At 36.5% G+C, this 27886-nt stretch overlaps 1 protein-coding gene across 1 annotated transcript; it reads left to right on the forward strand.

Annotated features, from left to right (window-relative positions):
• syt16 (synaptotagmin XVI) lies at positions 1 to 27874 on the forward strand. The gene is made up of 7 exons (XM_079855602.1): positions 1 to 431; positions 6741 to 6917; positions 14159 to 14371; positions 20400 to 20716; positions 21571 to 22011; positions 23877 to 24060; positions 25756 to 27874. Exons 1-7 carry the CDS (start codon positions 419 to 421, stop codon positions 26067 to 26069), a joined length of 1659 nt encoding a protein of 552 aa, XP_079711728.1. The 5' UTR covers positions 1 to 418; the 3' UTR covers positions 26070 to 27874.
• Positions 27875 to 27886: the final 12 nt, after the last annotated feature.

Below are 27886 nucleotides of genomic sequence, written 5' to 3' on the forward strand. Positions count from 1 at the left end.
AGGGGCGGGCGGGGGTAAAACCCCTGGTACATAGCTGTATGTCGCTGCAGTTGGAGCCACACCAATTAATGTATGTAGAAAAGTGAATATGACATTATTGATAAATAATTGAGCCTGAATGAAGGTTCTGGACTGGAGGTTATTGGCGCAGAGTGTAGCGAGCGCGCAGCGCGTTCTCGTCCTGATGCCCGCGTGCCCGTATGCGTTCTCGCCCGCGAAGCAGCGAGTGAGTCCCGGTGGGCTTCTCCGCCGTCGCCAGCAGGTTTATTAGGGACAGACGGGGTGATACGTGCAGTCGGACCGGTTGTCTTCGCCAAACCTCTTTGATTCCCCGGTGCTTTATACTTATGAAGATATATCGATCGATATTGATCGACAGGGCGGGTGATTGACGCCGCGGGATCAGTGCAACGCGACCATGGCATCAGATAGTAAGTATCGCGTGGCTTTAAACGATGTGAATTCATTTCTGATCAAATATCGTCATACAGTAGGCTATATCAGTTTGTTTATTGAAGCTCATTGGCTGATTTTGCTGCAGCAGGGCTGAGCGATGAATTGCCCCAGCATCATTATCATCATTAATATCATATAGGGTTCATCTCCTCTACTTGACATAATATCAACTGACATGTCATTCAGACGATTATAAACACGAGAATTTCATGCTATGTTTTATGTAATCCATGTTCTGGCTTTTGCTAGTGTTGCTGTTTCTTTCCTCACCTGCTTCTTGTGCTTGTTTAATTTTAAATACGTTAATGGTTAAAATGTTGTTTTTTAGTCATTCTAGTTTTAAAGCACACATAATAATGGATGCTTAAAACATTTCTCTATTTTTTTTAAGAGGGTTGGATTGCTTTTAACAAGTCATTGTCCCCAATTCATTATTGTAATTACCATCACACCAAGAATTTAGAAAACAATTGAGTTTTTCAAACAACTGAATGGCTTGAACTTTGAAGAATTACATTTTAAGATTTTTACCGTTTAGATGTAGAGGCGTTAGAATTTAAGTTGATAAACAATTTTCACACAGTCAAATATCTCCAAGTGAAGAATCACATATCAGTGTCATATGGCATACAGTGCAGCCATCTTTCTATATTCATAAACCTTCAGAAAAGGTTTATTTTTGGCCTTGCTGAAAGGCCTTCATGCGCCAAATCAACTTTGTTTTAGATCTCCAAAGGGAAATGCAGGACCAAAGTACTCAATAGTTCAGTTAATAAATCATTAAAGGCATCTATAATGAAATGCAGCAGTTTATTTTGCAGAAGGGATGACCTCGGCCACACATGGGGAATATTTCACAAGAGTATTCTGCTCTCCAAACTAAAATTTCCATATCATTATGTTATAATAGCTTTCTCAATAGCCTAAATTAAATCCTCACTTGCATACATTCCCACACAAGAGTCAACACTCAACAGCTACTGTAGAAAATGATTTTTCAAAGTTGTAAATAAAACTAAGATTACTGGAGTAACTTCATAATGTCATGTTTAATTAAATGATTTGCAAATGAATTTTCAGTGTATATAATGAAGGTGGATTTTAACTGAAAGGTTTAACTGTGTTTTCAGTAAAAGGGTATTATTTATAATCATGGTCATGGCAGGTTGTTATGCATTGTACATTTTTGTGTTTTGTATGCTAATTTGATACAATTTACAAGTTTCATCTTCTATTGGTCAAAACAAGAGTTTTAGAATTTTTTTTCTTTTACTTTCAACATTTGGCTTAAAAGCCAAAGCTTATAATGAATTTAAATTCCGATATGTTTAAGAAGGTTACTTTTTTTTAAAATGATTTTAAATCATATAGTGCTGAGAATATTGCCATTGTTTTCTTGGTCAAATATTTGAAGACATAAATTACACTATATTTCTGTGAAATGCCCCATTTATTTGGACAGTCAAAGAAAAATGGGTATAGATGACACAAATTTCACGATTCGATTTTGATTTGATTCCGAATAGATTTATTTGGATAAATAATTAAATATCTGTACAGCATACAGCTAATTTTTTCAAGCAAAAAAAAAAAAAAAAAATTATCTCAACTACTGCTGTAAACTACAGAAAGTCAATACATTACTGTAATATTGAAGGTTAAAATGAAACTGATTTGTATACAAACACTTAAATTACACAAATCAATGTTTTTCACTTATACCTACGAAATTCTTTTTTCCAATGAAAAATTTGTAATCACCAGCCTTTAGTTATCAGCTTTTTGTCAGGGTTCTGTCACTTCTGTCTAGTCTATTTCTTGGTTTTGTGACCTGACACTCCTGTCTTGTCTGTGTGCCTTGTTTCGTGTGCGTTCTTGTGATGTTTTGTATTGTGGTGTGTTGCATTGCATGCAGCTTGTGTTTATCACTGGCTGTGTGCTTTCATGCTGTCATGTTTTGTGTGAACACGTGGCTTATGAGTGTTCTCATAAGCTGTGTGTTCATGTCTTGTTTTGTTGGGGCACATGGCTGGTGATTTGTGTTTGCTGGCCATGTGCTCATGTGTGAGCACATGGATTGTCATGTTTCCTTGTGCTTTCCTGTCTATTGTCTAACCCCGCCCATCTTGTTACCTGATTATTGATTCATTTGCCCCACCTGTCCTTCATTGTTACATGCTTTGTTTGCAGTCCTGTGCTGGTTCGTTGTCGTATGTACATTGTATGTTTCCCTGCAGTCAAGTCGTCCCCAGTAAACTCAATAACAATATACTCAATAAATACCCATTGTCCTGCACTTGAGTCCTCGCTCCTTTCACTTACCCAAACCCTGACACTTTTAATTTGGCCTGCAGAACAAGTGCCGGTGTGTGTGAGGTTCATCCAACCCTCCTTTATTTATTGAGTGATTCATTCTCATTTACCCGTGTCTCGGTTCCCCACCTCTGAGTGTGACCGTGAGAGACAAAGTGGTTTTATGATCTCAGGTGGTGTGTGTGTTTTGAAGGAGGAGACACAAAAGCATTCATCTCAAAATGTCAAACATTCTGGTGGAGATTTGAGCAATAAGCCCCGCGAAGCCGTGTTTTACAGTGATTTAGAACTCCGCTCCGCGTCTTTTATACAGTAATTAGACTACCATTCAAAAGTTTGGGGTTGGTAAGATTTTTCATGTTTTTAAAAGTCTCACCAAGCTGCATTTATTTGATCAAAATTACAGAAATACAGTTAAAATACAGTTATTTTGTGAATCTTATTACAATATAAAATAACTGTTTTCTGTTTTAATCTATTTTAAAATGTAACATTCTTGTGATCATGGCAAAGCTGAATTTTCAGCATCATTACTTCATTCTTCAATGTCACATGATCAAAAATCATTAAAAATTAAGGTTTCAAAACAGGATTTTCTCAGCGATGCCATAGAACTATTTTTGGTGACCCAAAGAACCTTTCAGTGAACAGTTCTTAAAAGATCCATGTTTTTCTTAGTGTGAAGAATTTTGTTTTGTTTTTCAAAAGCTAATTTTTCTAGTATAAAGAACCTTTGCTATATGCTGATAATATGCTTATTTGGTGCTCAAGAAATATTTCTTATTATTTATGACAGTTTTGCAGGATTTTTTTGTTGAATAGAAAGTTAATCGGAACAATTTATTTGAAATAGAAATCTTTTGTAACAATGATTGTACATATCTTTAATGTCACTTTTGATCAATTAAATGCTTCCTTGCACTGAATAATATATATATATATATATATATATATATATATATATATATATATATATATATATAACTAATACATTTACTTGAAAAGCAGAATGTTGTAAGATAAGAACAAATATATATACAAATATAGATAGATTAAGATACCAATTAAGATTTTTTTCTATAGTATCTATCTTTATTTTTGTGTCTGTTTTCCTGTAAAACTAATACATACTTGAAAAGCAGAAAGTTGTAAGATAAGACTTTATCCCCAGCATAAATTTAACAACATTTTGTAGACTTCGTGTTTTTAAAAAGGAAAACAATTTGCCAGTAAGGGTAAAGATAAATGAATTCTGGGTTTGAAATGTCTTCATCAAGGCTTGGCCAGTGAACTGAAGTGTTGTGAGGCATGTTTTTTCTGTATGTGCAAACTTTGTTTTACTCGGGGTAAACTAACCTTTAGGGGAATTTAGATTTTTGGGTCTATAAGAAATAAAATAGTTTGCATTCATGTTTAGAGTATAATGAGGAGAGATTTTGGGAGAGAACACTTCAGTTTTCAGCTGTCAGGAAGGGTGTTAGAGCCCGACAGGAAGTTTCCAGAAAAAATGGAGAGAGACAGCATCCTGTACCAATTAACTAAAGGCGAGCACTTAATCTTAGCTTTCAAACTTGTCTGCGATTTGAACAAAGGCTTTGTCAAGCACAACATTCAAAAATGTTATTTTTCTTCAATCTTATCAGAAATTAGATGTGGAATGTGTGTGCAATTTATTGTCTTTATCTAATTGTAAATCTATTAATTACAAAAATAAATAATAATGTCTTTTTTTTAGCCTTTCAACATGTGGATTTTTATGAACTGTATCCTGTAACTGCTTAGAAGACTACAACTGGTCTAAGCAGTTACAGGATGCAGTTCATAAACATAGCCACTAGATGGAGATGTTTTACTATTTTCAGGTATGACAAGAACTTTATGACGATTTCCATTTTAACAGTTCACACTGTGAAAGAGTTAAAAAACATTTCACATTTCTTGGATAATAATTATATTTAGAGCTCATATGAACTCTGTGCACCCAAGAACAGAATATCCATGGCAACGTGAAACCGTCTGTGTTTATGCGAACAAAGCCATGCTCAAATCACTCCTCACAGAATGCTTGAGCTGTTTCCAAGGAAACCATCCTGCTCATGCAGTCCATGTGGGTGTGTGTGAATGTGCTCACAAGGTCAGTGTGTTCTTGCTTGCACATGTAGAGTGCCAGAGAGCATGGTCAAGTGTTTGGAGATGAATCTGTAGATGTAATCTCGCTTGAATCTTAAAAGAAATAGTTCACCCAAAAATGAACAGAATTCATTTATTCACCCTTAAGTGGTTCCAAACCTGTATGACCGACTTTCTCCTGTAAAAACACGAAATATGATGTTATGAAGAATGTTCATGCTGCTGTTTTCTATATAATGAAAATGTTGAAAAGGAAATGGTGTTTTTTCTCTTTCTTGTTTTTATGACGATATTCCAATCTGCTTCTGTTTTTTTCCACACTCGTCTGTGTGAGTGGTTGTTGTGTTCTTTGCAGCGACAACTGTGTGTGTGTGTGGGTGCAGATTAGATGGATCAGTATAATAGATGGTTTAGTATAATAGTGTTCAGCTTCAGCCTTTCAGTCAACACACACTCAGGAGAGCCTGCCCTCTCAGACTCAGTGAAATATTCACTCCTATGCAACTTAATGGTCCATTTTACACTTGAAGTGTTCACTTCAAAGCACCTTTGCCGAATATGAGGCCGTGGTTTCTCTCTGTCTCCTCCAAGCAGAGATCAGTTCCCTGAAAAACATTGAGCTATGACAAATGAAATCTATGATGTACAATGCTGAACAGTTTGGAGTCAGTCAGCTCTTCCCAAAAATACCACTTTATTGATTTTTCTTCTTTTTTTTAACTAATTATACTATTTATTGTTATTTCCTCTTGTTTGTGTCATGGGTCTCTTTAACAAATCCTATTTTATTGTTATTTCCTTCTGGGATTTACGATAAATTTATCGGTAACACTTTACAATAAGGTTCATTAGTTAATGTTTAAACTAACATGAACTAACAATGAGCAATACATTTACAGTATTTATTAATCTTTGTTAATGTTTGTTAATAAAAACACAACTGTTCATTGTTTGTTCATGTTAGTTCACAGAGCATTAACTAATGTTAACAAATACAACCTTTGATTTTAATAATGTATAAGTAAATGTTGAAATTAATATTAACTTAGATTAGTAAATGCTGTAGAAGTATTGTTAATTCTTAGTTCATGTTAACTGTAGTAGTTAACTAATGAACCTTATTGTAAGGTGTTACCAATTTATCTTCTAATTGATGGTGTTTTCCTTGGTCCTTTTGGTCTGACGGCCTGCTGGAAGCCTTTTCTTTTCTTTATTACGTTTTACCCCTAGCGGATGTAATACTTTTATAACCCCTTTTAAGTAGAAGGGAAATCTCATCTAGGAAGGCCTCTGTGCCTTTTTAATGTTATTTATCTTTAAATCAGTTTTATTAATAATAATTTGAGGGAAAAAATGAATTTAACGTGGCCAGTGACACCAATTGGTTGTAACGTTTGGTGAACTTTAAAGATGCAGGAGAGTAGGAATCATTACTCATTATGAAAACAACCAAAAACACAAGGAGTAGAACTAGTGCTGTCAAATCGATTAATCGTGATTAATCACAGTTAACTGCATCTAACACCGTATAGGCACACACACACATACATATATATATATATATATGTAAATATAGTATACACACACATTATATTATGTAAACAAAAACTTTTATGTTAGATGCGATTAATCGCGATTAATCGATTTTACAGCTCTAAGTAGAACATCTAGCAACAGCAGAAATAAGAATAAAAAGACACCAACAAACAGCCATGAAAGGAAAAGACCTGACAAAGAACACAGGAAACACTGGGGTATAAACTAAAATGCATAAAGGATTGGTTTAGGGGACTGAAAATATAATTCTGATCAGTGTATCTGTGTGTCTACTCCCTCACCAGTCACTCCTGAGGCGGTGGGCTTCCTGTCAGCTGTGGGCATCTTTGTCGTCTTGCTGGTCATACTCTTCCTCTTCATCAATAAGAAGCTTTGTTTCGCTCGTGTTGGAGGTCTGCCCTGCCTCGAGCAGTACAGCCGGCGCAAACGAAGAGACCGTGCTGGGATTCACCAAGGACTGGGTCAGTAATATTGTTCAGACAAACTTTTTTGCGGACTCCTTCGCACTATTTTGTAAACGGTGAACTCAAACTCGCATGAAACAGAAGTTGCCATAGTCTTTTCTTCCCTATCGTGACATATATCTGAGTGAAATGCTCATCGCAGGATGGTTCTGGTTTGCTATTGGTCGATATCATGTGAGTGACAGGTTGTCCCACCCTTGCGCCAGTAAACGTGTCATCAGAGAAGAGAAGAGTCGCTGCCAGAGTGATTTTGATTAAAGATTATCAGGGCACATGATTAAAAAAAAAATAATAATGTGCACAGTTAAACTATTTTTTATAAATACTGCAATTTTAATTTCATGGTGACTTTAACAAAGTTTTATTGTTAAAATACTTTCTACTATCCCACATGAAAATAATAGTCTGGGGTGGGGGATGTCTGTTTGATGACCAATGGCAGACAGGCTTGTTATCTGCATAATATATTCACTGAACCACGCACATCTCTGTGTGCTCTATGGGTTGTCCCTTTCTCCTGGAAAACATGTTATACATACAATTAAACTCTGCACCTTTTGGTCACGCACACACACACAAATGTTTGTTTAACTATATTAGTGAGGATATTGCATTGACTTCCATTGAGTTTATATCAGGTTAATTATATTTTCTATGGCCAAACCCAACCCCTGCCTTACCCCTAAACCTACCCATCACAGAAACATGTGCAAAACACTCGATTTAAATAAAAACAAGTTTTGGCCGAATTATAAGCCTTTTTAACCAGTAAAATGTCCTCACTAGTCGGTTGGTATATTTTATTTTAAGTATATTATGGTTCCATTTGGCCCTCACAAACCTGTACACACACACACACACACACACACACACACACACACACACACACACACACACACACACACAAACGCACACATTACATGGTCAGTATATCAGCTGGGTGTTGGAGGAAGTTCTGCCGTGCTATTTCAAAAGCAGCTCCCTTAGTAAATATCCAGTCAGTCGAGGTGTCCCGAGTCTAGATAAACGAAATGCGTTCAGGTGCCGCTGAACTGGTTTGACTGAAGGTTTGTTATAAGTAGAAAGTTGCTGAGGTGCAGGAGCTCTAAATGGAGTAATTGATTGTTGTTGTTTTTTGCCATTCTGGTAAGTGTTTGTACTATATATTATATATAGTATACTATATACTATAAGGGATGCACAATATATCACTTCCATATCAGTTATTGGCTCAAATTTGAGATTCTTTAAAAATATATTTGTATTTAATTGTGCATGCTAGTTTTCCATATTTTTTACATTTAAATTACCATCATCTAACTCTCACTCAAAGCTAAGCTGGTAACACTTTACAATAAGATTTCATTTGTTAACTACGTTAGTTAAAATGAAGAAACTAAAAATGAAAAATACTTCTTAAGCATTTATTAAACTTAGTTCATGTTTATTTCAACATGTACTAATACATTATTATAATAATAGGTTGTGTCTGTTAATATTATTTAATAGACCTATTTAAAATAAATATTTGTATCTTAAGTAACATTAATAAATAATGTAACAAATGTATTGCTCATTGTAAGTTAATGTTAATTAATGCTAGTTAATGCATTAAATAATGTTAACTAATGAGACGTTATTGTAATTAACAGTGTTGCTGTTAATCTTTTTAAAAAATGATTTCATTACACTGTTAAATGCAATCTTTGGCAAATCTCAAAATGAAAATCCATTTTTGAAACTGTACATTATAATGTTGTGATGCCTTAATTAACTTGTTGCTATTAAAATTAAAGATTTTAGTTTTGTTGTTTTTTTATTTATTTTTATTTAGACAAAATAGTCTAAAATAGTCTTAAAATCACCCAGTTATTGGACATTAAAAAGTTTGGATTATTGGTTTCTTCCAGAATTGTAATACCATTTAAAACCGTTTAAACAGTATTATTTAAAAAGGTTTTCATCAGGTTGCTGAATGCAGTTAACTTTTAATGAAATTGTACATTTGATGTCTGTCTGCTGGGCATACAGTGATTGTTAGTTGCACTATAAAAGTAAACGTTCTTAAAGTGAATATGTTTTGTATTGATTTTGTTTTTAAAACAGTAACAACATGAGGGAATTCACTGGGTCTTCTGTGCATCTGAAAATAGGCCTACTTTTGAGCTGTTGTCGAAAGCGTTCAGATCATTGTGGAAAACACTTTGAAATCTGATGGAATGGCAGACATTCCTCAGGCAGGTATCCCAGCGTTCTCTTCGTGGCTCGCTCAGATCTCAGGCGCGTTCTCCAACGGCTTCCGCCGCCTCGGCCAAAGCCAAGCTGTTGACTCTGAGGTCTCGGTGAAAGATGAGAGTTCAGAAGTGGAGCAGAACTTGAGGCTTGTTCATGGATCTGGAGTGGATGTGTCCTCCATGGTGTTGCGAGGTCATGGCGACGGGTTTGAATATGCCCCCTCTATGGAGCGTCTGACTCCCATCAGCGAAGAGACAGATGAGCTGGAGAGCAGGAGGAGTCTGCAGGCGTCACGCTGCTCTGATGCTGGTAAGATGTGGGTTAACAGGTGTTCGAGTGGATTGGTCCGTCTTCTTGCTCCATTTTTTGTTGAGTCTGCTGTCCGTTTTAGTTTAGACATCGCTTGTGGTTCTGTTCTCGTCACAAACGGGTGACATGCTTACTGTATAAGTTGTTGTTACCACTGTCTTTGTTACCTCTTGATATATTTAGGTTTTTTAAAAGTTTTTCCTCCTTGCTACAGTAACTTTTGGCTTACTCAATCCATTATATTTAACATAAGAGCGGACGTGGCAATTTGTAACTTGAATGTACAAGGCTTCTGTTGTCATCTGGCTCCAGGTATTTTAGCTGTACAAAACATGTCCGTTATACCACTTGATATTGCAAATTGGTATTTATCATATATTATGCAAATGTATTATCATAATCATAAAAACAGTGGTTTGTAGCACAAATAGTTTTACTGTTTACTGCACTGTTACTGCCTTACATTTTTAAGTACAATCAACTTGGATGGCTTAGTCATTGCAACTTAAATTACATTAAACTGACTTAAAATAATGGGTTGAATCTTGTATAACATAAAGAAAAGTTGAAAACTGCTTAACTTAGTTAAAACAATGTAAAAACATGTTGTCATAACTTATTGATCATATATTTTTTACAGTGTACCTCTAGTGGTAAAGTCACCATGAAATCAAAATTGACTTTTATTTTATGGATTATTATCAATGATTTATTAGTGCACATCATTATTTTTATATAGCGTATAAATAGGGTACTTCCACGTTGCAAAATAAGTTGATTTTCTGTAAAGCTGCTTTTAAGTGTTCTTTCGTAAAACTGTACTATACAAATATAATTGATCAGAAATCAGCCAGGGCTCCAGTTCTAAGTTATATAACATTTAGCATATTTCATAATATTTTTTCATATTATCAGTTATGGGTTTAGCTTTAGCTTTAAGATATCTGTATTACTTTTATTTACGTTCTTCATACTGAATTGTGATTGTTTGCAAAATTTTCTGTGAAATTCTGTTCCTTAGAAAGACACTATATACACAGACACTCAATTTATCACAGAATTGTGTGTGTTTGTGTGTGTGTGTGTGTTTGATCTTTCTGGATATTTAATATAGTCAGTAAACTGAGAACGCCCTCTCAAAACAAACAGAGTCATTATATTTACACATGAATACACTGTACACACATATCAAATACACATGCCATGTTCACTCCCTCACACACACACACAAATATTTAATCATACATAGTCTAATCTATACAGAAACACCACTGGTTCATCTTGAACATTCTGAAAAATGTCTTGTTTACATTTTTAAAAAAGTTAACCAGTAAATGTAGGAAAGTCATTTCATTTGTCTTTAAGGGGTTGGATAGAAATATGTCAATGGGGCTGAGTTTTGGAAATTACTAGGAATAAAAAATGAAAGCAAGATGTGGGCGTGTCTGTCACCTATCAATAAACAGGTACATTTGCAGTTGTTACCAAGGTTTTTTTTTTTTTTTTTTTTTTTTTACAATCGCTAGGACACATTTCTCAATATTTAGGTCACTTTTTCTTCAAACTGTTCTCCTAACTAACTATCAGCTCGGCACAGCAGTTAATTTCACATTTGAAATGCACTAAAACTTGATTTTGACTACCAAAACACTTCATACATGTCTTAAATCAACTCGTTCTGCCATAACATTAGCAAAGGTTTCACCCAACAAACTTTGTCACTCATAAAAGAATGAGCTTAAAAACACAAACAACAGGCAGCAATATACATTTGCTTTTGTAAAAAAAAATAAAAAAAAATTAACTGCAGTATACTGTATGTTACATAGTCTATGTTTACATTACAGTACAAAATTATTGTATTGGATGGTAATACAATTGAACGTCTGTGGTTTTCAGCTACATCTCATTGTTTTAATAGTATTACATTTTTTAGATTCATAATATATTTAAATTAGGTATTACTATAGAAATGTAGCAAATTTCAATCCTATTCAAATTTGTATTATGTTAGGTTTTGAACTTAAGTTTAACAATTTTGAAAAGAGCATGTAAACATGTGCAAATTGGCCTGTAGGTATATAGAGTTTAGGTGGTGTTTGTGTCTGAGTTATGTAATCATGTCATCTGAAAGATGTAGTCATTGAATGCATTTGTGCCAAAGCAATGTTAATTCATTTTCAGTTTATAGGCTGATGTTGTGCTTACTGTGTGAAGAGTTTAGTGACCTAAGTGTTGAGAAATGTGTCCTAGTGATTGTAATAACTGTAATGGAATACATCTAAGGAAAGATGGACAGTCTGATGCTAATGTACAGTAGATGGACTAGCAGCATCATATTCGTTAAAAAAAAATCGGTACACATGGTTTTGCTTCACCAATATCCACTTTTACATTGCAAACCGAAGACCTTTTCTTTTTTTTTTTTTTGGGGGGGGGGGGGGGGGGGATATGAAATGCTTATTGTATTCTTTATTGTTAATTCATATTTGTTTATAATACATTAACTTTATTTAAAAATGTTACAAATTTATTTATTAACATTAATCACTGAAATGTAGCAGTTTAGTACATGTTTTACTGAATCAGAGAGGTATTTATTTAGTTTCATATAAAAAGCCCGTCAGTTGAAATCTACAAGGACGTTTGTTTCGAAGGGCTCTTTGCAGGAGTTATTTTTGAGCTCCTCTGTTTGGAACCACACAGATACAGAAGGTATAATTTATGTTGTACGGAATGTACATTAAGGAAAACACTTCAGCATGAGGGGCCGTAACCATGGCAACCTCCTATGCTGCTCCTTGGCCTAATTTGATGTGTGTGTGTGTGTGTGAGTGTGAGTGTGAGTGTGAGTGTGAGTGTGTGTGTGTGAGTGTGAGTGTGTGTGTGTGTGTGTGTGTGTGTGTGTGTGTGTGTGTGTGTGTGTGTGAGAGAGAGAGAGAGTGAATGATGTGGCGAAATGCAGTGAAATGAATGGATGTGGAACTATGATGGGTGAGAGAGAGAAAAAAAGAGACTCAAAGAGACTAATTGGCCACTCTCGTGTGATTAGGTGCATATGGTAGACGTGCTTGTCTACACACTCAATTCAATTTCAATTTTTCAATGGAGTAGAATAGAATGGAACAGAATAAAAAAATTGTTATTGTGGTCAAAGTTTCCTGTATCATTATCAGGTAACGCTTTTTTTTTTTTTTTTTTGGAGTTGTTTTTAATGGTGCTTGCTAAGGCATCACTACCATTCAAAAGTTTGGGATCACGATATTGTTTTTGGAAAGAAATTAACACTTTTATTTGGCTAGGATGCATTAAATTGATCAAAAACTGTAAAAAATATTTTTTAGTGTAACTAAATATTCTGTTTAAATAAATGATGTTCTTTGGATTTTTCTTTTCATTATATAATTCTGAAAACGTTTACACAAAAATATTAAGCAGCATAACTTTATAATAATATTAAATGTTTCTTGAGCAGCAAATCAGCATATTAGGCTGATCTCTGAAGAATCATGTGACACTGAAGACTGGAGTAATGATGCTGAAAATTCAGCTTTAGAATAAATTACATTTTGAAAAACATTAAAACAAAAAAACAGTTATTTTATATTATAATATTTCACATTATTACTGTTTTACTGTATTTTTGATTAAATAAATGCAGCCTTGGTGAGCATAAGAGACTCATCAAAACGACCCCAAAATTTGGTGGTGGTGGTTAAAGATTGTGCTTAGAAGAGGTTTACTTTCGGTTCTCTAAGCAATCAAACTATTGATTTTCTCCAAAAAAACAAACAAACCATAGACTTGCATTGAACAATGGACTGGAGCCATTTCTAGGGATCAGAATGTCTTAAGGATGGACTCTTTTGACTTAGGCTACATAGCAACAACCCGGGCTGTGTTTAAATCTAATTTTTTATGCCCAGTGTCCTCACTAACTTCCTTCCGTCTCGCTCACTCGGATGTACGTCATTGCTTACTTTGCACGAGTGTCCACTACTGGCAGAGCACTTGTAATGTGTTTAAATGGAACGCCCTAAGCCCTTGATCACTTGGAATCTGCTATGGAGTTGATTTATTATTTTCATTTTTTTCCCTTATGGATTTGTTTTACGCACCATTCTATAGGCCTGTATGTATTCTTGGGCTGTTGGAGAAAATATAAAAAAATCACACAAACGAATACAATAAACTGTAACTGTTAGCTTAAAGGAATAGTTCACTTCAAAATGACCATTCTGTCATAATTTCCTCACCCTCAAGTTGTTTCAAACCTGTATGAATTTCTTTCCTCGGCTGAACACAAAATAAGATATTTTAAAGAATGTCGGTAACCAAACTGTTGATGGACCCCATTGACTTCAGTAGTATTTATTTCCTACTATGGAAAGTCAATGGGGTCCATCAACTGTTTGGTTACCGACATTCTTCAAAATATCTTCCTTTACGTTCAGCAGAAGAAATAAACTTTCCAAGACCAGCCCTAGAATCCACCTAGTATAGCAATGGCACAGTAATGACACAGAGCACCTTAGCAACCGCATAGAATTACCTTGGAATTATGGCTGCAAATTCTGCCTGTAGCTAAACTGGAAGGTCATACGTTTTCTCTGCATTGATCTTTGTCTAATTTTTTGTCTCTTTTTTTGTTTCTTTGTTTGTCCTTCTGTCCCCGTCCATGTGTGTGTTTGCAGTGAATAGTTACGGCGATGACGATGATATTTCCAGTTTATCAGACAGCGATGATGAGTTAGCAAAGCAGTTTGAGATCTCCGTTTCCCGCTCACAAAGCTTCCGTTCAGGGGTCACGGAGCTCAACGCCGAGAGCGCACCAGGGCCACATCACAAATTTAAACGTCTGCTGTCTGACCAGGAAGAAGGAAGCACAGAGCTGTCTGACTGTGAAGGTACGTACCTACATTCTCTTGTTTGCTCATAAATGTATATATAAATATAGCCATAAGCGGCAATCACTGGGGTCCAAGCACTAATGGTCCATGTGGATGATTAGTGATCTATTTGAAATGTATAATATAATCCATTTGGTCCATCTTGAATCTTCACTGAGAGTTAGGGTTTGATCATAATACACTATTGCCAAATGTATTGGGACGCTCCAAATCATTGAATTCAGGTGTTCCAATCACTTCCATGGCCACAGTTGTATAAAATCAAGCACATAGGCATGCAGACTGCTTCTGCAAACATTTGTAAAAGAATGGGTCGCTCTCAGGAGCTCAGTGAATTCAAGAGTGGTACCGTGATAGGTTGCCACCATTGCAATAAGTCCATTCATGAAATTTCCTCACTACTAAATATTCCTTTGGTCAACTGTTAGTGGTATTATAACAAAGTGGAAGCATTTGGGAACAACAGCAACTCAGCCATGAAGTGGTAGGCCACGTAAAAACCACAGAGCGGAGTCAGCGCATGCTGAAGAGCACAGTGCGAAGAAGTCGCCAACTTTCTGCAGAGTCAATAGCTACAGACCTCCAAACTTCATGTGGCCTTCAGATTAGCTCAAGAACAGTGTGTAGGGGGCTTTGTGGAATGGGTTTCCATGGCCGAGCCGCTGCATCCAAGCCTTACATCACCAAGTGCAATGCAAAGAGTGGTGTAAAGCTCGCCGCCACTGGAGTCTAGAGCAGTGGAGACGTGTTCTCTGGAGTGACGAATCACACTTCTCTATCTGGCAATCCGATGGACGAGTCTGGGTTTGGCGGTTGCCAGGAGAACGGTGCTTGCCTGACTGTAAGTGTAAAGTTTGGTGGAGGAGGGATTATATGGTGTGGGGTTGTTTTTCTGGGGTTGGGCTTGGCTCCTAATTCTTAATGCTTCAGCATACCAAGACATTTTGGACAATTTCATGCTCCCAACTTTGTGGGAACAGTTTGGGCATGGCCCCTTCCTATTCCAACATGACTGCGCACCAGTGCACAAAGCAAGGTCCATAAAGACATGGATGAGCGAGTCTGGTGAGGAGGAACTTGAGTCCTGACCTCAACCCGATAGAACACCTTTGGGATGAATTAGAGCGTAGACTGTGAGCCAGGCCTTCTCGTCCGACATCAGTGCCTGACCTCACAATTGTGCTTTTAGAAGAATGGTCAAAAATTCCCATAAACACACTCCTAAACCTTGTGGAAAGCCTTCTCATAAGAGTTGAAGCTGTTAAAGGATGGGCCAACTCCATATTAAACCCTACGGATTAAGAATGGGATGTCATTAAAGTTCATGTGCATGTAAAGGCAGACGTCCCAAAACTTTTGGCAATACAGTGTATATGTGGTGTACTGTATGTGTGGACTCATATTCAACATTTAAAATTAGATATGCAAAATTAGCATGTCATAGGATGTCACAGGACAATTTCAAATAAATGAGAAGATACCATTGCAGCTAAAACCCTTATTTATCTTTAATTTTTATCATTTATTTATATATGTTTGCCTGCCTCCCAACCTTATGCTTTAACCTAAGTGTTTGTTTTATTATTCATATCACAACAATAAATGTCTTTATTGAAATGTTATAATATATAATCGTGAAAAAGACATAATTAAATTAAAAGGACAGCATTACATTTTACTGTCAGTGTACCATTGTTATGCAAATTAACTAGATCAATGCATATTCAAAGGGATGGAAACTGATAGAAAAAGGTTAGGCTTAAAATATTCCTTATCCTGTGCAACATTAAAATCGCAGCCTTCATCTTTCCGTTGAAATGGCTGATAGTTTAGAATTTGCTGTTAGCTTCCCAAGCATCACAGATTCATAAAACTAAGCATGTTTGCTCAGAATGAAATGTTGTCATGGCAACAAAATGAAATAAGTTGAAGTACTAAAATGACTAAAGCTAAGACTGAAATAAAAATTTACAAAATCGATAAAACATTACAAAAGCAGATAACAAAATGATTAAAACTTGAACTAAAATTTAAATGAAAACTGAAAATATCAAAATAAAAGCTAATTCAAAATATGAATAAATACTATAATAGTGTATAAATAATACTAAAGTAACACTGTGGTAAACCAAAATTATTTTTCCAATTGAACAGAAATGTATAGTGTCACTGTGCTGACCAGTGGTTTGTGGAATAAAGCTAACCTATGTTTCAGAAGGTGATACTGATACAAACCCAAACGCCTCTTATAGATATTTATAAATGTGACTCTTGTCACATCACTGTTAATCTCCCTAATACTCAGTCAACATCTCTAATCTCTGACCGACTGTACGTTATAATGTGACATATCACAACTAAAACAGCTCCCAGTCGGCTGTTTGTGTCTATCGAATTCTTGCTGTATGGAGCTTTATTTCTCGGAATGGTGATCACTGAATCAGTTGCTATGGAAAAGCATCTTTCCGGTTGGCATGGTAACAAAGCGACTGGACCTGTCTGCAGTTAATTGTTCGCTGCTGTGGAGTAGAACAGTTTGTACCCTGAAACAGATTCCATTCAGTGAAATTCACAGAGTCACGTAGGACAAGCACTTAAAGCCGTAAATTACCATCATTATCATCTGCTCTGGGGAGTCTGATTGGTCAAATGAGCTTGTCCTGCAATTATGATGACTGTCAGTGTCAATAAAATTTCATTTGCTAAACATTCAGTGAAGTGTGTGTGTGTGTGTGTGTGTGTGTGTGTGTGTGTGTGTGTGTGTGTGTGTGTGTGTGTGTGTGTGTGTGTGTGTGTGTGTGTGTGTGTGTGTGTGTGTGTGTGTGTGTGTGTGTGTGTGTGTGTGTGTGTGTGAGAGACGGAGCTGTTAATTGTGTCATTAGCTCTCTATCAAAAGTCTACTGCTAAATTGTTTCTGCTAAATATAGCCCTCCATTTATTGGACTCACCCAGTGGAATTAAAATGTACAAATGAGGTCTCATCAATATCTCAGTTGTTTCGCAGACAGGAATGAGATTAAATAGAGACTTTTGCTTCTTAAAATTTTCTCCTGACTTCAGAAATGGGAACTTATCTTGGAGTTTCAGCAAAGGTCTCAAAGATGTCTCAAACTGCTCAGATTTGCCAAGACACCAGAGTCTGCAATCAAAAGTCTTGCAGTTTGAAAATTAAAATAATTTAAAAAATAAAATGTTATGTTCTCCTATGACTAAATTACCTGGATTGCCTACATTATTTGTATTTTTATTTACTAGTGCAAAAAATGCCCGTGCAAAATCAGTTTTTGTGTGTGTTTTTAGTAATTGTTGGTTTGGTGTGATTGAATGCTCATTGTTACAATTACACAGCAAAAGTTCAGTGACATTTTTTTTGTGCATGGTAGAAAGCACACAGTGAACTCCGAGAAAACGCTGCGCTTGAGTAAACAGTTTGTGTATAGGCCACTACAAATGATGCCCGTGAAAGAGACTGTGAACGCATTGAATAGGATATGTTTAGTTGGTGAATAGCATAGGCTACTATTACACAGTAGCGATAGCGTTAAGCGCACCAGAATGAAATATAATATTCAGAAGTAAACAGCATAGCTGACTTACAGATTCAGTTTACATCCACAAATGAATAAGAGTGTCGATTCAGGGAGCAGTGCAAAATGCCCGTGCAAAATCAGTTTTTGTGTGTGTTTTTAGTAATTGTTGGTTTCTTGGTAAAGAAAACACATTTTTACTCCAATTAATCAAAATGTACTTATCACGTTTTGGAACCAAACTATAATATTCAGAAGTAAACAGTGTAGCTGACAGATTGTCAGAATGTTTATTTTTAAACCACAACCTTCTTGGGGCTTCTTTGACCGATACAACTCTCTAGTGTCAGAATGTTTATTTTTAAACCACAACCTTTTAAAAATGATATATTTAACGATATCTTTAGCATTTCTCATCCAAACAACGTCAAACTTGGCACTGCACTTACTCGTGACCGTAGCGAGACACCTGTCAAGTTTGAAATCCATCGGACTAACGGTTCGAGAGATATGTGGTTAACAGACACACAGACAGACAGACAGACAGACAGACACACACACACACACACAGACAGACAGACGTTTCTGTAATTTATAGAGAGATGACTAGGAATTTTAGGGGAAACATCTGAGATAAAACAATACAATTTTCGGTAACACTTTGTCAGGGATATGTTCTGTTTTGTTCAGTTTCTGTTTGGCTGTTTTCCTTTGACCCAGTTTTCCCATGTGTTTCATTGATTCATCCTATTCACCTGTCCCTCGTTAATTATCTTGTTAGCTCCTTTGTTTGCCCTTGTACTTAAGCCCTCAGTTCCTTTCAGTTCTTTGTCCTGGATTGTTTAGACTCCCATGTTTAACATCAGTGTGGATGTTACTTCTGTTTATTGTGTTTGTTATCAGATTAAAGGGGTGGTATAATGCTCTTTTCACAAGATGTAAAATAAGTCTCTGGTGTCCCCAGAGTGTGTATGTGAAGTTTTAGCTCAAAATACCCCACAGATATTTTTATATAGCATGTTAAAGTTGTCACTTTTTGCGGGTGAGCAAAAACGCACCGTTTTGTTTCTGTTCCATGAAATGCAAATGAGCTGCTGTTCCCGGCACAGAGGGCGGAGCTTGTGTAATTTTACATCACACAGACATGCACTGAAAATTTCCAAACTTTTAGCCTTTTATGTTCAAACCGGAGTCAGATGATGTCAACGGAGAGACTCAAGAAGAAGTGACAACATGTAGAATGCAACAGGACATTTCTTAATGGTTAGTTGATGAATTATGTAGCTGATGTGTAGTTATCTTCTAGTCGTTATTAGCATATTCTGTCTTAATAATCTATAAATCATGTTCCGGGGGCGGGGTTTATGTAAATTCTAGGGTCAGTGATGTCACTAACCCTGGAGGAATGTTGTGTAGTCCCTACCAGCCGTTTGTTGTAGTCCTTAAAAAGCAATTTCTTTAAAAGCAAATATCTCCCTTTGCTTTGAACTTTGAGCGTCGTAACTGTGCAGATGTTGTTTATGCTCAAACAGCAACATTACACACTAACTAAAGTTAAAAAAGTGAAATCATAATCAACCACCCCTTTAAAAGACGTTCAGAGTATCTCCCTCATCGTGCAGTTAACTACATTAGTTAAGATGAACTAACAATAAAAAATACTTATAAAGCATTTAGCAATTGTGATTCATATTAATTTCAACATTTACTAATACATTATTCATGTTAATATTATTTAATGGACCTGAGCTTAACAATGAACATTTGTATTTTTATTAATTATTGTTAACGAAGATTAATAAATACTGTAGCATATGTATTGCTCATTTTTAGATAATGTTAGTTAAAGGGATAGTTCACCCAAAAATGAAAATTCTGTCATAATTTACTCACCCTCATGTCGTTCCAAACCTCTACGTGTTTCTTTCTCTGTTGAACACAAAAGATATTTTATGAAGAATGTTAGTAGTAGCCATTGACTTCCATAATCCATAGTATAGAAAAAAGAACTATGGCAGTCAATGGCTACCAGGTTTGTATGGAAGCTTGTTTCCGCCACGGAATAAATAAATGTAAAAAAAAATTGCGACTTTTTTTCACAATTGTGAGTTTACATCTCGCAATTCTGACCTTTTGCAATTGTGAGTTGTAATGTCAGAATTGTGTGATATAAAGTCACAATTGCAAGTTATAAAGTCAAATTCTGAGGGGGAATAAAACACGTAATTGTGACTTTTATATCACGCAATTCTGACTTTATAACTTGCAATTGCTAGATTTATTTATTTTTTATTCTGTGGCAGAAACAAGCATCCATAGATTTGGAACAACATGAGGGTGAGTAAATGATGACAACATTTATATTTTTGGGTGAACTATCCCTTTAATGCATTCACTAACAGTAACTAATGGGACCTTATTATAAAGTGTTAGCCGACAACACATTAGTTTAGGCATGTGAAATAATTATGTCTCGTTCTTTCTCCCTCTCCATGTAGAAGCTGAGAGAAACAGTGTGCAGAGTTTTCAAGATCCCCTCTCATCCAGGCGACGCTTTGGGTCTGAGCCGAGAGACCCCTTATCGCAGAGCCCTCTTACTGAGAGCCGAACCCCCACAGACCCCCTCTCTCTGATGGCAGAGCAGATTTCTGTGGGCTCCCAGGACACAGGGGACGGTCTGGAGGATCTACCCAGGTATGTGGGCAGTCGCTCGGGCAGCATGGGCCGGCAAACCCCACAAAGGAGCCTGGCAGTTGACAACCATGGCTATGACAACAGTGGGGCTACGGATAATTTCCCTACATGGAGCCCTGAGGTGTGTGTGCTTATACTTTTTATACTTCCTACATACACTGCCGGTCAGTCCAATGTTTTTTTGTTTTTTTTAAGTAATTAATACTTTTATTCAGCAAGGATCCATTAAATTGATCAAAAGAGACATTTGTATTTGTTTCAAAGATTTCTATTTTAAATAAATGCTGTTGTTTTTTTGTTTTTTTACTTTCTATTTATCAAAGAATCCTGAAAAATGCATCATGGTTTCCACAAAAATATTAAGCAGCACAACTGTTTTCAACATTGATAATAATAATCAATGTTTCTTGAGCAGCAAATCAGCATATTAGACTGATTTCTGAAGGATCATGTGACACTGAAGACTTGAGTAATACTCCTGAAAATTCAGCTTAACCCTCACAGGGATAAATGACACAATAATTTCACAATATTATGTTTTTTACTGTATTATTGATCAAATAAATGCAGCCTTGGTGAGCATGAGACTTCTTTCAAAAACAAAACAAAATCTTACCAGCCCCAAACTTTTAAACATTTGAAATATAAGAGATTTAGTTTTATACATAATTTAATGTCTATGTTTTAACTTTTCCATTTATAATTAGATCCTCTAAATCTCTCCACAGAGATCTTCACATTTATGAGAACTAAATTCTAATGAATATTCATGAGTCATCTGCTCTATAGCTCTCATAGCCATTGCTAATGGAAACACCTCGTGTTCATGTATAAGGTTTTCACAGTAAAATCTTTCTCACTTAGTTAAGAGAGGTGTAAGAGGTGGGAGGTTGTGTGTGAGTGTGTGTTTAGATCTGTTTGTTTATATATGCATTGAGTATGTGTGTGTGTGTGTGTTTTTCCACTCTCTAACAGCATGAACAATCTCCGTCCCACCCTTTGAGCTCTTCTCCTCGTGGACACATCTCAATATGTGGTGACCTCATAATTGCCCTGGACTACCGGGCTGAAACCCACAGACTCCTGGTCACTGTGATTTTGGCCCAAGACATTCCAGACAAGGCTCGGAGTGGCATGGACTCCTGGCAGGTGCACGTGGTGCTGTTACCTGGGAAACGGCAGAGGCACAAGACGGCCGTGCAGAAAGGCTCCTTGCCCAGGTTCGAGGAGACTTTCCGGTTTTCGCATCTAGAGCCAGGGGATCTGGGTTCCTCTGCGCTGCGGTTCCGCCTGTACGCGTTGGGGAAGATGAACAGAGAGAGGATGATGGGAGAGGCCATGTACAGACTGAGCAGGCTGCAACACACAGGCAGGTTCGAGATCACGCTGCTGCTGGAGCCACGCTGTAATCTCAAGGTGTGTAAATTGCTATGATAATACTCTCTTTTTTTAAACTGGTGTGGTTGGGCCAGTTTAGTTAAGGTTTTTTTTTTTTTGCCCCACCACAATTTTATATGTATTAAATACAGATACTATTTGTATTTTTTTAAATATGTATTTATATGAAATGTTAGATCAACCATACAAAAAAAAATATATATATATCTTTCTATCTATCTATCGTCCGTCAGTCAGTTAGTCCATCAATCCGTCCATCCGTCAATCAATCAATCAATCAATCAATCAATCAATCAATCAATCAATCCGTCAATCTATCAGTCAATCCATCAATCCGTTAATCTGTCCATCCATCCATCCATCCATCCATCCATCCTAAATAAATTCATCAAACTAGATTACATTATGTTGGTGCATACAAAATGTGTAGTCGCTTTGGTACATTTCTCAAACCACATTTGCAACAACATTTAGTACATTTGCAAACCATTTGCAAATTCATGCAAACATGCACCACACAATGGATTACCTGCAAAAGCCTGTAACTTTTGAAAAATCATTAGTTCATCTCTCAAAGTATTTATCAATGACCATATCAGTGCCATCAGAATGACAAATCCTTGTGTCATTGTTCACGAACAAGATAGTCAAAATGCTTAGTCATGGTGTCAATATAACAGTGTACTCTGACAGTATTTCCTGATGTAAACTATGGGCAAATTAATTGTAATTTGTAAATATATTTATATATTTTTTATTTAGATGGTGGCAACACATTCCATATAAGTTGTGACAGGCAAAAGAAAAGATTACAGAATATCCAAGTTAAACTGTCCACAATAAGCAGGAGGACTGGTAATAGGTGAGGGTATCGTGATTGGGTAAAAAAGGAGCATCTCAGTCTTTGCAAGCAAAGATAGGTCATCATATTGTGCCAAATTTCAGGAGAGAATTCTTGAACAATTCAAGATTGCAAAGTATTTATATTTCAAGGAGAAAGCTATACATCAATTTTATGTAAAGATGCCACAGAGTTCTCTGGCCCCGAGCTCATCTCAGATTATCCAAAAAAACACAGTGGAAATGTGTGCTGTGGTCAGATGAGTCCACATTTCATCTTGTTTTTGGAGAAAACAGACATTGAGTTCTCAGTCTTGAAGATGAAAGGGACCATCCAGACTTTCATTAGCAGAAGGTGCAAAATCAAACATCTGTCATGGTATGGGGTGACTTGCATACGTGTGAAGGTACCATGGATGTGGAGGTGGATGTTGGGATTGTACAGAGACATATACTGCCATCAAGATGACATCTTTCCTGGGAAGCAAGACAATGCCAGGTCTCATTCTGCATATGCTACAACAGTGTGGTTTCATAGACACTCTACACCTGCAGTCCAGATCTGTCTCTAATTAAAAATGTACGGCCCATCATGAAAAGAAGAATCAGACAACGACGACCACAGACTGTTGAGCAGCTGTCTTGCATCTGGCGAGATTGGGCAAAAAAAAAAAAAAAAAGACACAGTGGTAAACATGCCTCTGTCCCAATGTTTTTGGAGTGTGTTGCAGCCAAACAAAATCAAAATACAATTAACATGGTCATTGAAAAACATTGAAAATCTTTTCTTTGTACTGTTGTCAGTAAAAAAAAAGGCTAAAGAGAATGAACAAATCACAGATACTCGATTTTATTGCATTTTACCAAATGTCCTAACTTTTCTCAAAATGGGGTTGTACATTAGCGGCCAAAAGTGTCCGGAGAGGATATTTGCACAATTTTACAGTGTCTTCATGTGTTGAAAAACTATGTTTAACTACACTTTACATAGAAATACCAACGAATCAGGTCACATTGGCATCTCTCCATCTCCCTCCCCGCAGACAATAGACTCCCAGGCGTCTTTCAGCGCACAGAGTGACAGTGCTTCCTCCAGTCAGTCTGTGTCTCACGGTGGAAATCCAGAACTACTGCTGGGTTTATCGTATAACGCCACCACAGGACGCCTGTCTGTGGAGATCATTAAAGGCAGCCACTTCCGAAACTTCGCACTCAACAGACCTCCAGGTAAACACACCGTCCCACTCACACTAACAGGCTCAGAAACACATTCACAGGCATCATTAAACCATCAGGAGTGACTCTTGGGCAAATAACCTTTTGTAAAGCCGTCTGATATTGATTCAGAGTAAATGTACTGCAATAAATCCTTTCTAAACGAACGAGCTGCTAGAACACACATTTGTACATGCACATTTTGAATGCGTCATCCTCACACGTGTTGTGGGTCAAACATCAGGCTTTTAGAGTTCATGCTGTTTGTATGAATCTTAATCGCCTTACAGTCACATCTCGCAATGATGCTCCTGAGTGAATAGAGTTACATGACATTTAATCGATCACAGAGCCCCAGATCTTTTCACACACCTCTCGCATCAAGTCGACGAGTTACCACCGGAGACAACCACACAAACATACACAGACAGACACATACTGTTCTCTGTTATCATGCTGAGTCACAGTTTTGTGTTAGTGATCATCCTAAAGGCCAATTCACACCACACAGACAAACACCAACAAACAAGTTGGCAGTTGGATTTAAAATTGAACGAAAAATAACTGTCATGTTCACACCGCCCCAGCAGACACCAACAAACACTGACTGAACATGGTCAGTCAGTTGAAAACAAGTGCCAACAGGGGTAACACACTGATCTGACAAAACACAACAAACGTGTTTATTGGTGTTTGTCTGTGCGGTGTGAATTGGCCTTAAGCCAAGGGTCAAAATAAAACAATATTTTTATGTCTGTTAAGAAGTCTCTTATCTTTACCTTACCCAAATTTATTTGATCAAAAATACAATAAAAACAGTAATATTGTGAAATATTATTACAATTACAAAAAAAAACTTTTATATTTTAATATTAAAATGTATTTCTGTGATGGCCATTACTTCAGTCTTCAGTGTCACATGATCCCAGTGTTGGGGAAAGTTACTTTTAAAAGTAATGCATTACAATATTGCGTTACTCTCTTACTATACTAAAACTAAATCTGTTTTTTTGTGCAAGTGACATGAGTAAATGCATGGTCACATTTAGTGTAGACACTGCGCACACAACGCCTCTGCACCTAATCCCGATTTCTCTCAACATGGGGACAGAAGAGAGGTGTCAGTCTATAAATGGGAAAACTTGCGTTACTTATTTGAAAAAGTAACTCCGATATAATTTAAAAGTAATGCATTACTTTATTAGTTACTTGAAAGTTACTTCTAGTTACTTCTAATATGCTGATTTAGTGCTCAAGTAACATTTCTTATTATTATCTATGTTGAAAACAGTTGTGCTGCTTAATATTTTTGTGGAAACCGTGATTTCAGGAACATATGATGAATAGAAATTAAAAATTGTAACATAAATTTCACTTTTGACTCAATTTATTGTGTCCCTGCTGAAAAAAAAAAAAAAAAACGTATGGTCCCAAACTTTTGAATGGTAGTATAAATTAATTATTAATTTAATTAATTAATTAAATAAAAAAAAACACAATTACGTAGACATAAATAGACATAAAGCTTTTAATGTCCAAAATAGCACAACTTACAGATCATTGCTATCTAATAATACAAATTTCGACCATTGGGGCTCAAAACTGTTTAGATGGAATAAATCACACAAAAGTTGATGTAGAAATGATTTTTTTTTTTTTCAACATATTCATTCAGTAGAGATTTAGTGACCTGTCTTTCTCTTTCAGATACGTTTGGTAAGCTCACTCTGTTGAACTCTATGGGACAGGAGATATCCCGCTGTAAGACATCCATCCGTCGCAGTCAGCCGAATCCGGTCTTCAAGGAGACGTTTGTCTTCCAGGTGGCGCTGTTCCAACTGTCCGACGTCACATTAATGGTCTCCATTTACAATCGGCGGAATATGAAACGCAAGGAGATGATTGGCTGGGTGGCTCTGGGCCAGAACAGCAGCGGTGAGGAGGAACTTCTTCACTGGCAGGACATGAAGGAGAGCGGAAACCAACAGGTCTGCCGCTGGCACACACTACTGGATGCTTAGAGGAGAGAGATAGAAATGTAATCACTCTTATTTCAGCTGGAAATTCCTTTGGGAAGGAGGAGACAGCCAAGGCCAAATATACCCACAAAAAACGGGAATGAACAAGCAGCTTTTAATAGTATCAAACAAAGATAAGGCATGTAATTCTGAAAATCTTGGAAGCACAAAGAAACACCCACGCCACACCACTCTTCTTCTCCCTGAGAGTACTTTATACAGCCTTTTATCTGGTAACCAGGAAATGACATCACGGCGTTATATACAGACTGCTCTCTTTAACCCCAACAGCAACCAATCAAAACGCATTATTGCCCGAGCCACAGGGATTTTGTCACCTGGTGATTTAATGAATGGAGGATTGATTTGAAATGATTAAATGCCTTTCTTCAGATGATTTTAAGCCTCAAGTTCAGACCCACACCAGAACACAGTTGGTGGTTATTGGCGAGGTTTTGAAAGCCCAAATGAGTGGAAAACTGCACTTTCATTCATGCTCTCCAACTGATGACACTGAAGCTGTTTGTTTTTATTACATTTTACATAAAAATATGCTATCATTTATAGTTCTGGACAGTGTTATGATGAAAGTTAGGATACTTTTATATTGCTGTTAAAAGGGGTGCACAAGTTATCCAGAATAAGCAATATCACCAAATGACTTAACTATGCTTAAAGCATGGTTCACCCAAAAATGAAATTTCTGTCATTATTTACTCACCCTCACGATGTTCCAAACTTTATATCATTCTTCTGTGGAACACAAAAGTTGCATTTTTTTCAACTCTTTTCAGTAATGGAAGTGAATGAGGACTGGTGTGGTCAGGCTTCAAAAAGATTTTATTTCTTTGAAAAATTTGACATCCGACTTTGATCTACTCTGCATGTTTATGCGCGAATATGATCAGCGAATGAATCCTTTCACTCAATCTGCTTCAATTGATTCATTTGGATCAACTGGTCTGGTTCTTGGGTTCATCTGAATCAGTGACTCAATGATCTGATCACAAATGCTTAACATACCACTGTGGATTATCACTGAATAGATTTCAGCCTGTTCCTCACACAAAGTTATTGTTTGGTTTGAGAAGACCTGGAGTTTAGTGCCCAAGTCACATGGACTATTTTTATGGTCCTTGTGAATCCGTTTTGAAGCTTGAAAGCTCCGATCCCCATTCATTGTAATTGCATGAAAAGAGACCAATCCTACTTACCAAAAATAGTCTTATGCATGTCCAAGAAAATCTTTTTCTGACAATCCAAACACTGTCCTCATGACATTAAAACCCACACTCTTTTTTAATGCATGTCTGTAATGCTTTATGCATATATAAAGTGCCTGATCTTGTCAAACTTATATGGAGTTTTCATTTATAGCCAGTGATATTGGAGATTAGCATGGACAACTCTGAAACATTACAGATGCATGGACCTCTGTGTTTTAAAAATCAATAGTGCCTGTTTTGCATGCGTTCATAGTCTTTTTGAAGATAAATGCATATATTTTTGTCCATCATTAAAGACATATCCCTAAGACATGACTTTTCTGGCAATTCTGTTTTATTTCGTTATGATTTAGAATGGTAATAAATCTTTATTCGTGTAACACTATGCATTGATCTTAGTGTATCACAGCTGCAAAAATAGGTGATACCGGCAGAGAAAAATGTATAATTGACTGTAACCAACCATATGATCTCTCATCTGGTAATCGGGCTGTCTGATTCTTGTGGAAAGGGTGTATGAAACTGAGAAGAGAGTGTGTTTTATCTATTTTTGTGCTGTCAGTTGATTAAAAAATAATTACTAATTAATTGCAA

Source organism: Squalius cephalus, assembly GCF_949319135.1.
Source record: "Squalius cephalus genome assembly, chromosome: 21".
Taxonomy (NCBI): Eukaryota; Metazoa; Chordata; class Actinopteri; order Cypriniformes; family Leuciscidae; genus Squalius; species Squalius cephalus.

Coding starts and splice junctions, on each gene's coding strand:
- syt16 (XM_079855602.1), top strand. Junction 22,012..23,876: donor AGCCACGCTGTAATCTCAAG/GTGTGTAAATTG, acceptor CCCTCCCCGCAG/ACAATAGACTCCCAGGCGTC. Junction 24,061..25,755: donor CGCACTCAACAGACCTCCAG/GTAAACACACCG, acceptor TTTCTCTTTCAG/ATACGTTTGGTAAGCTCACT.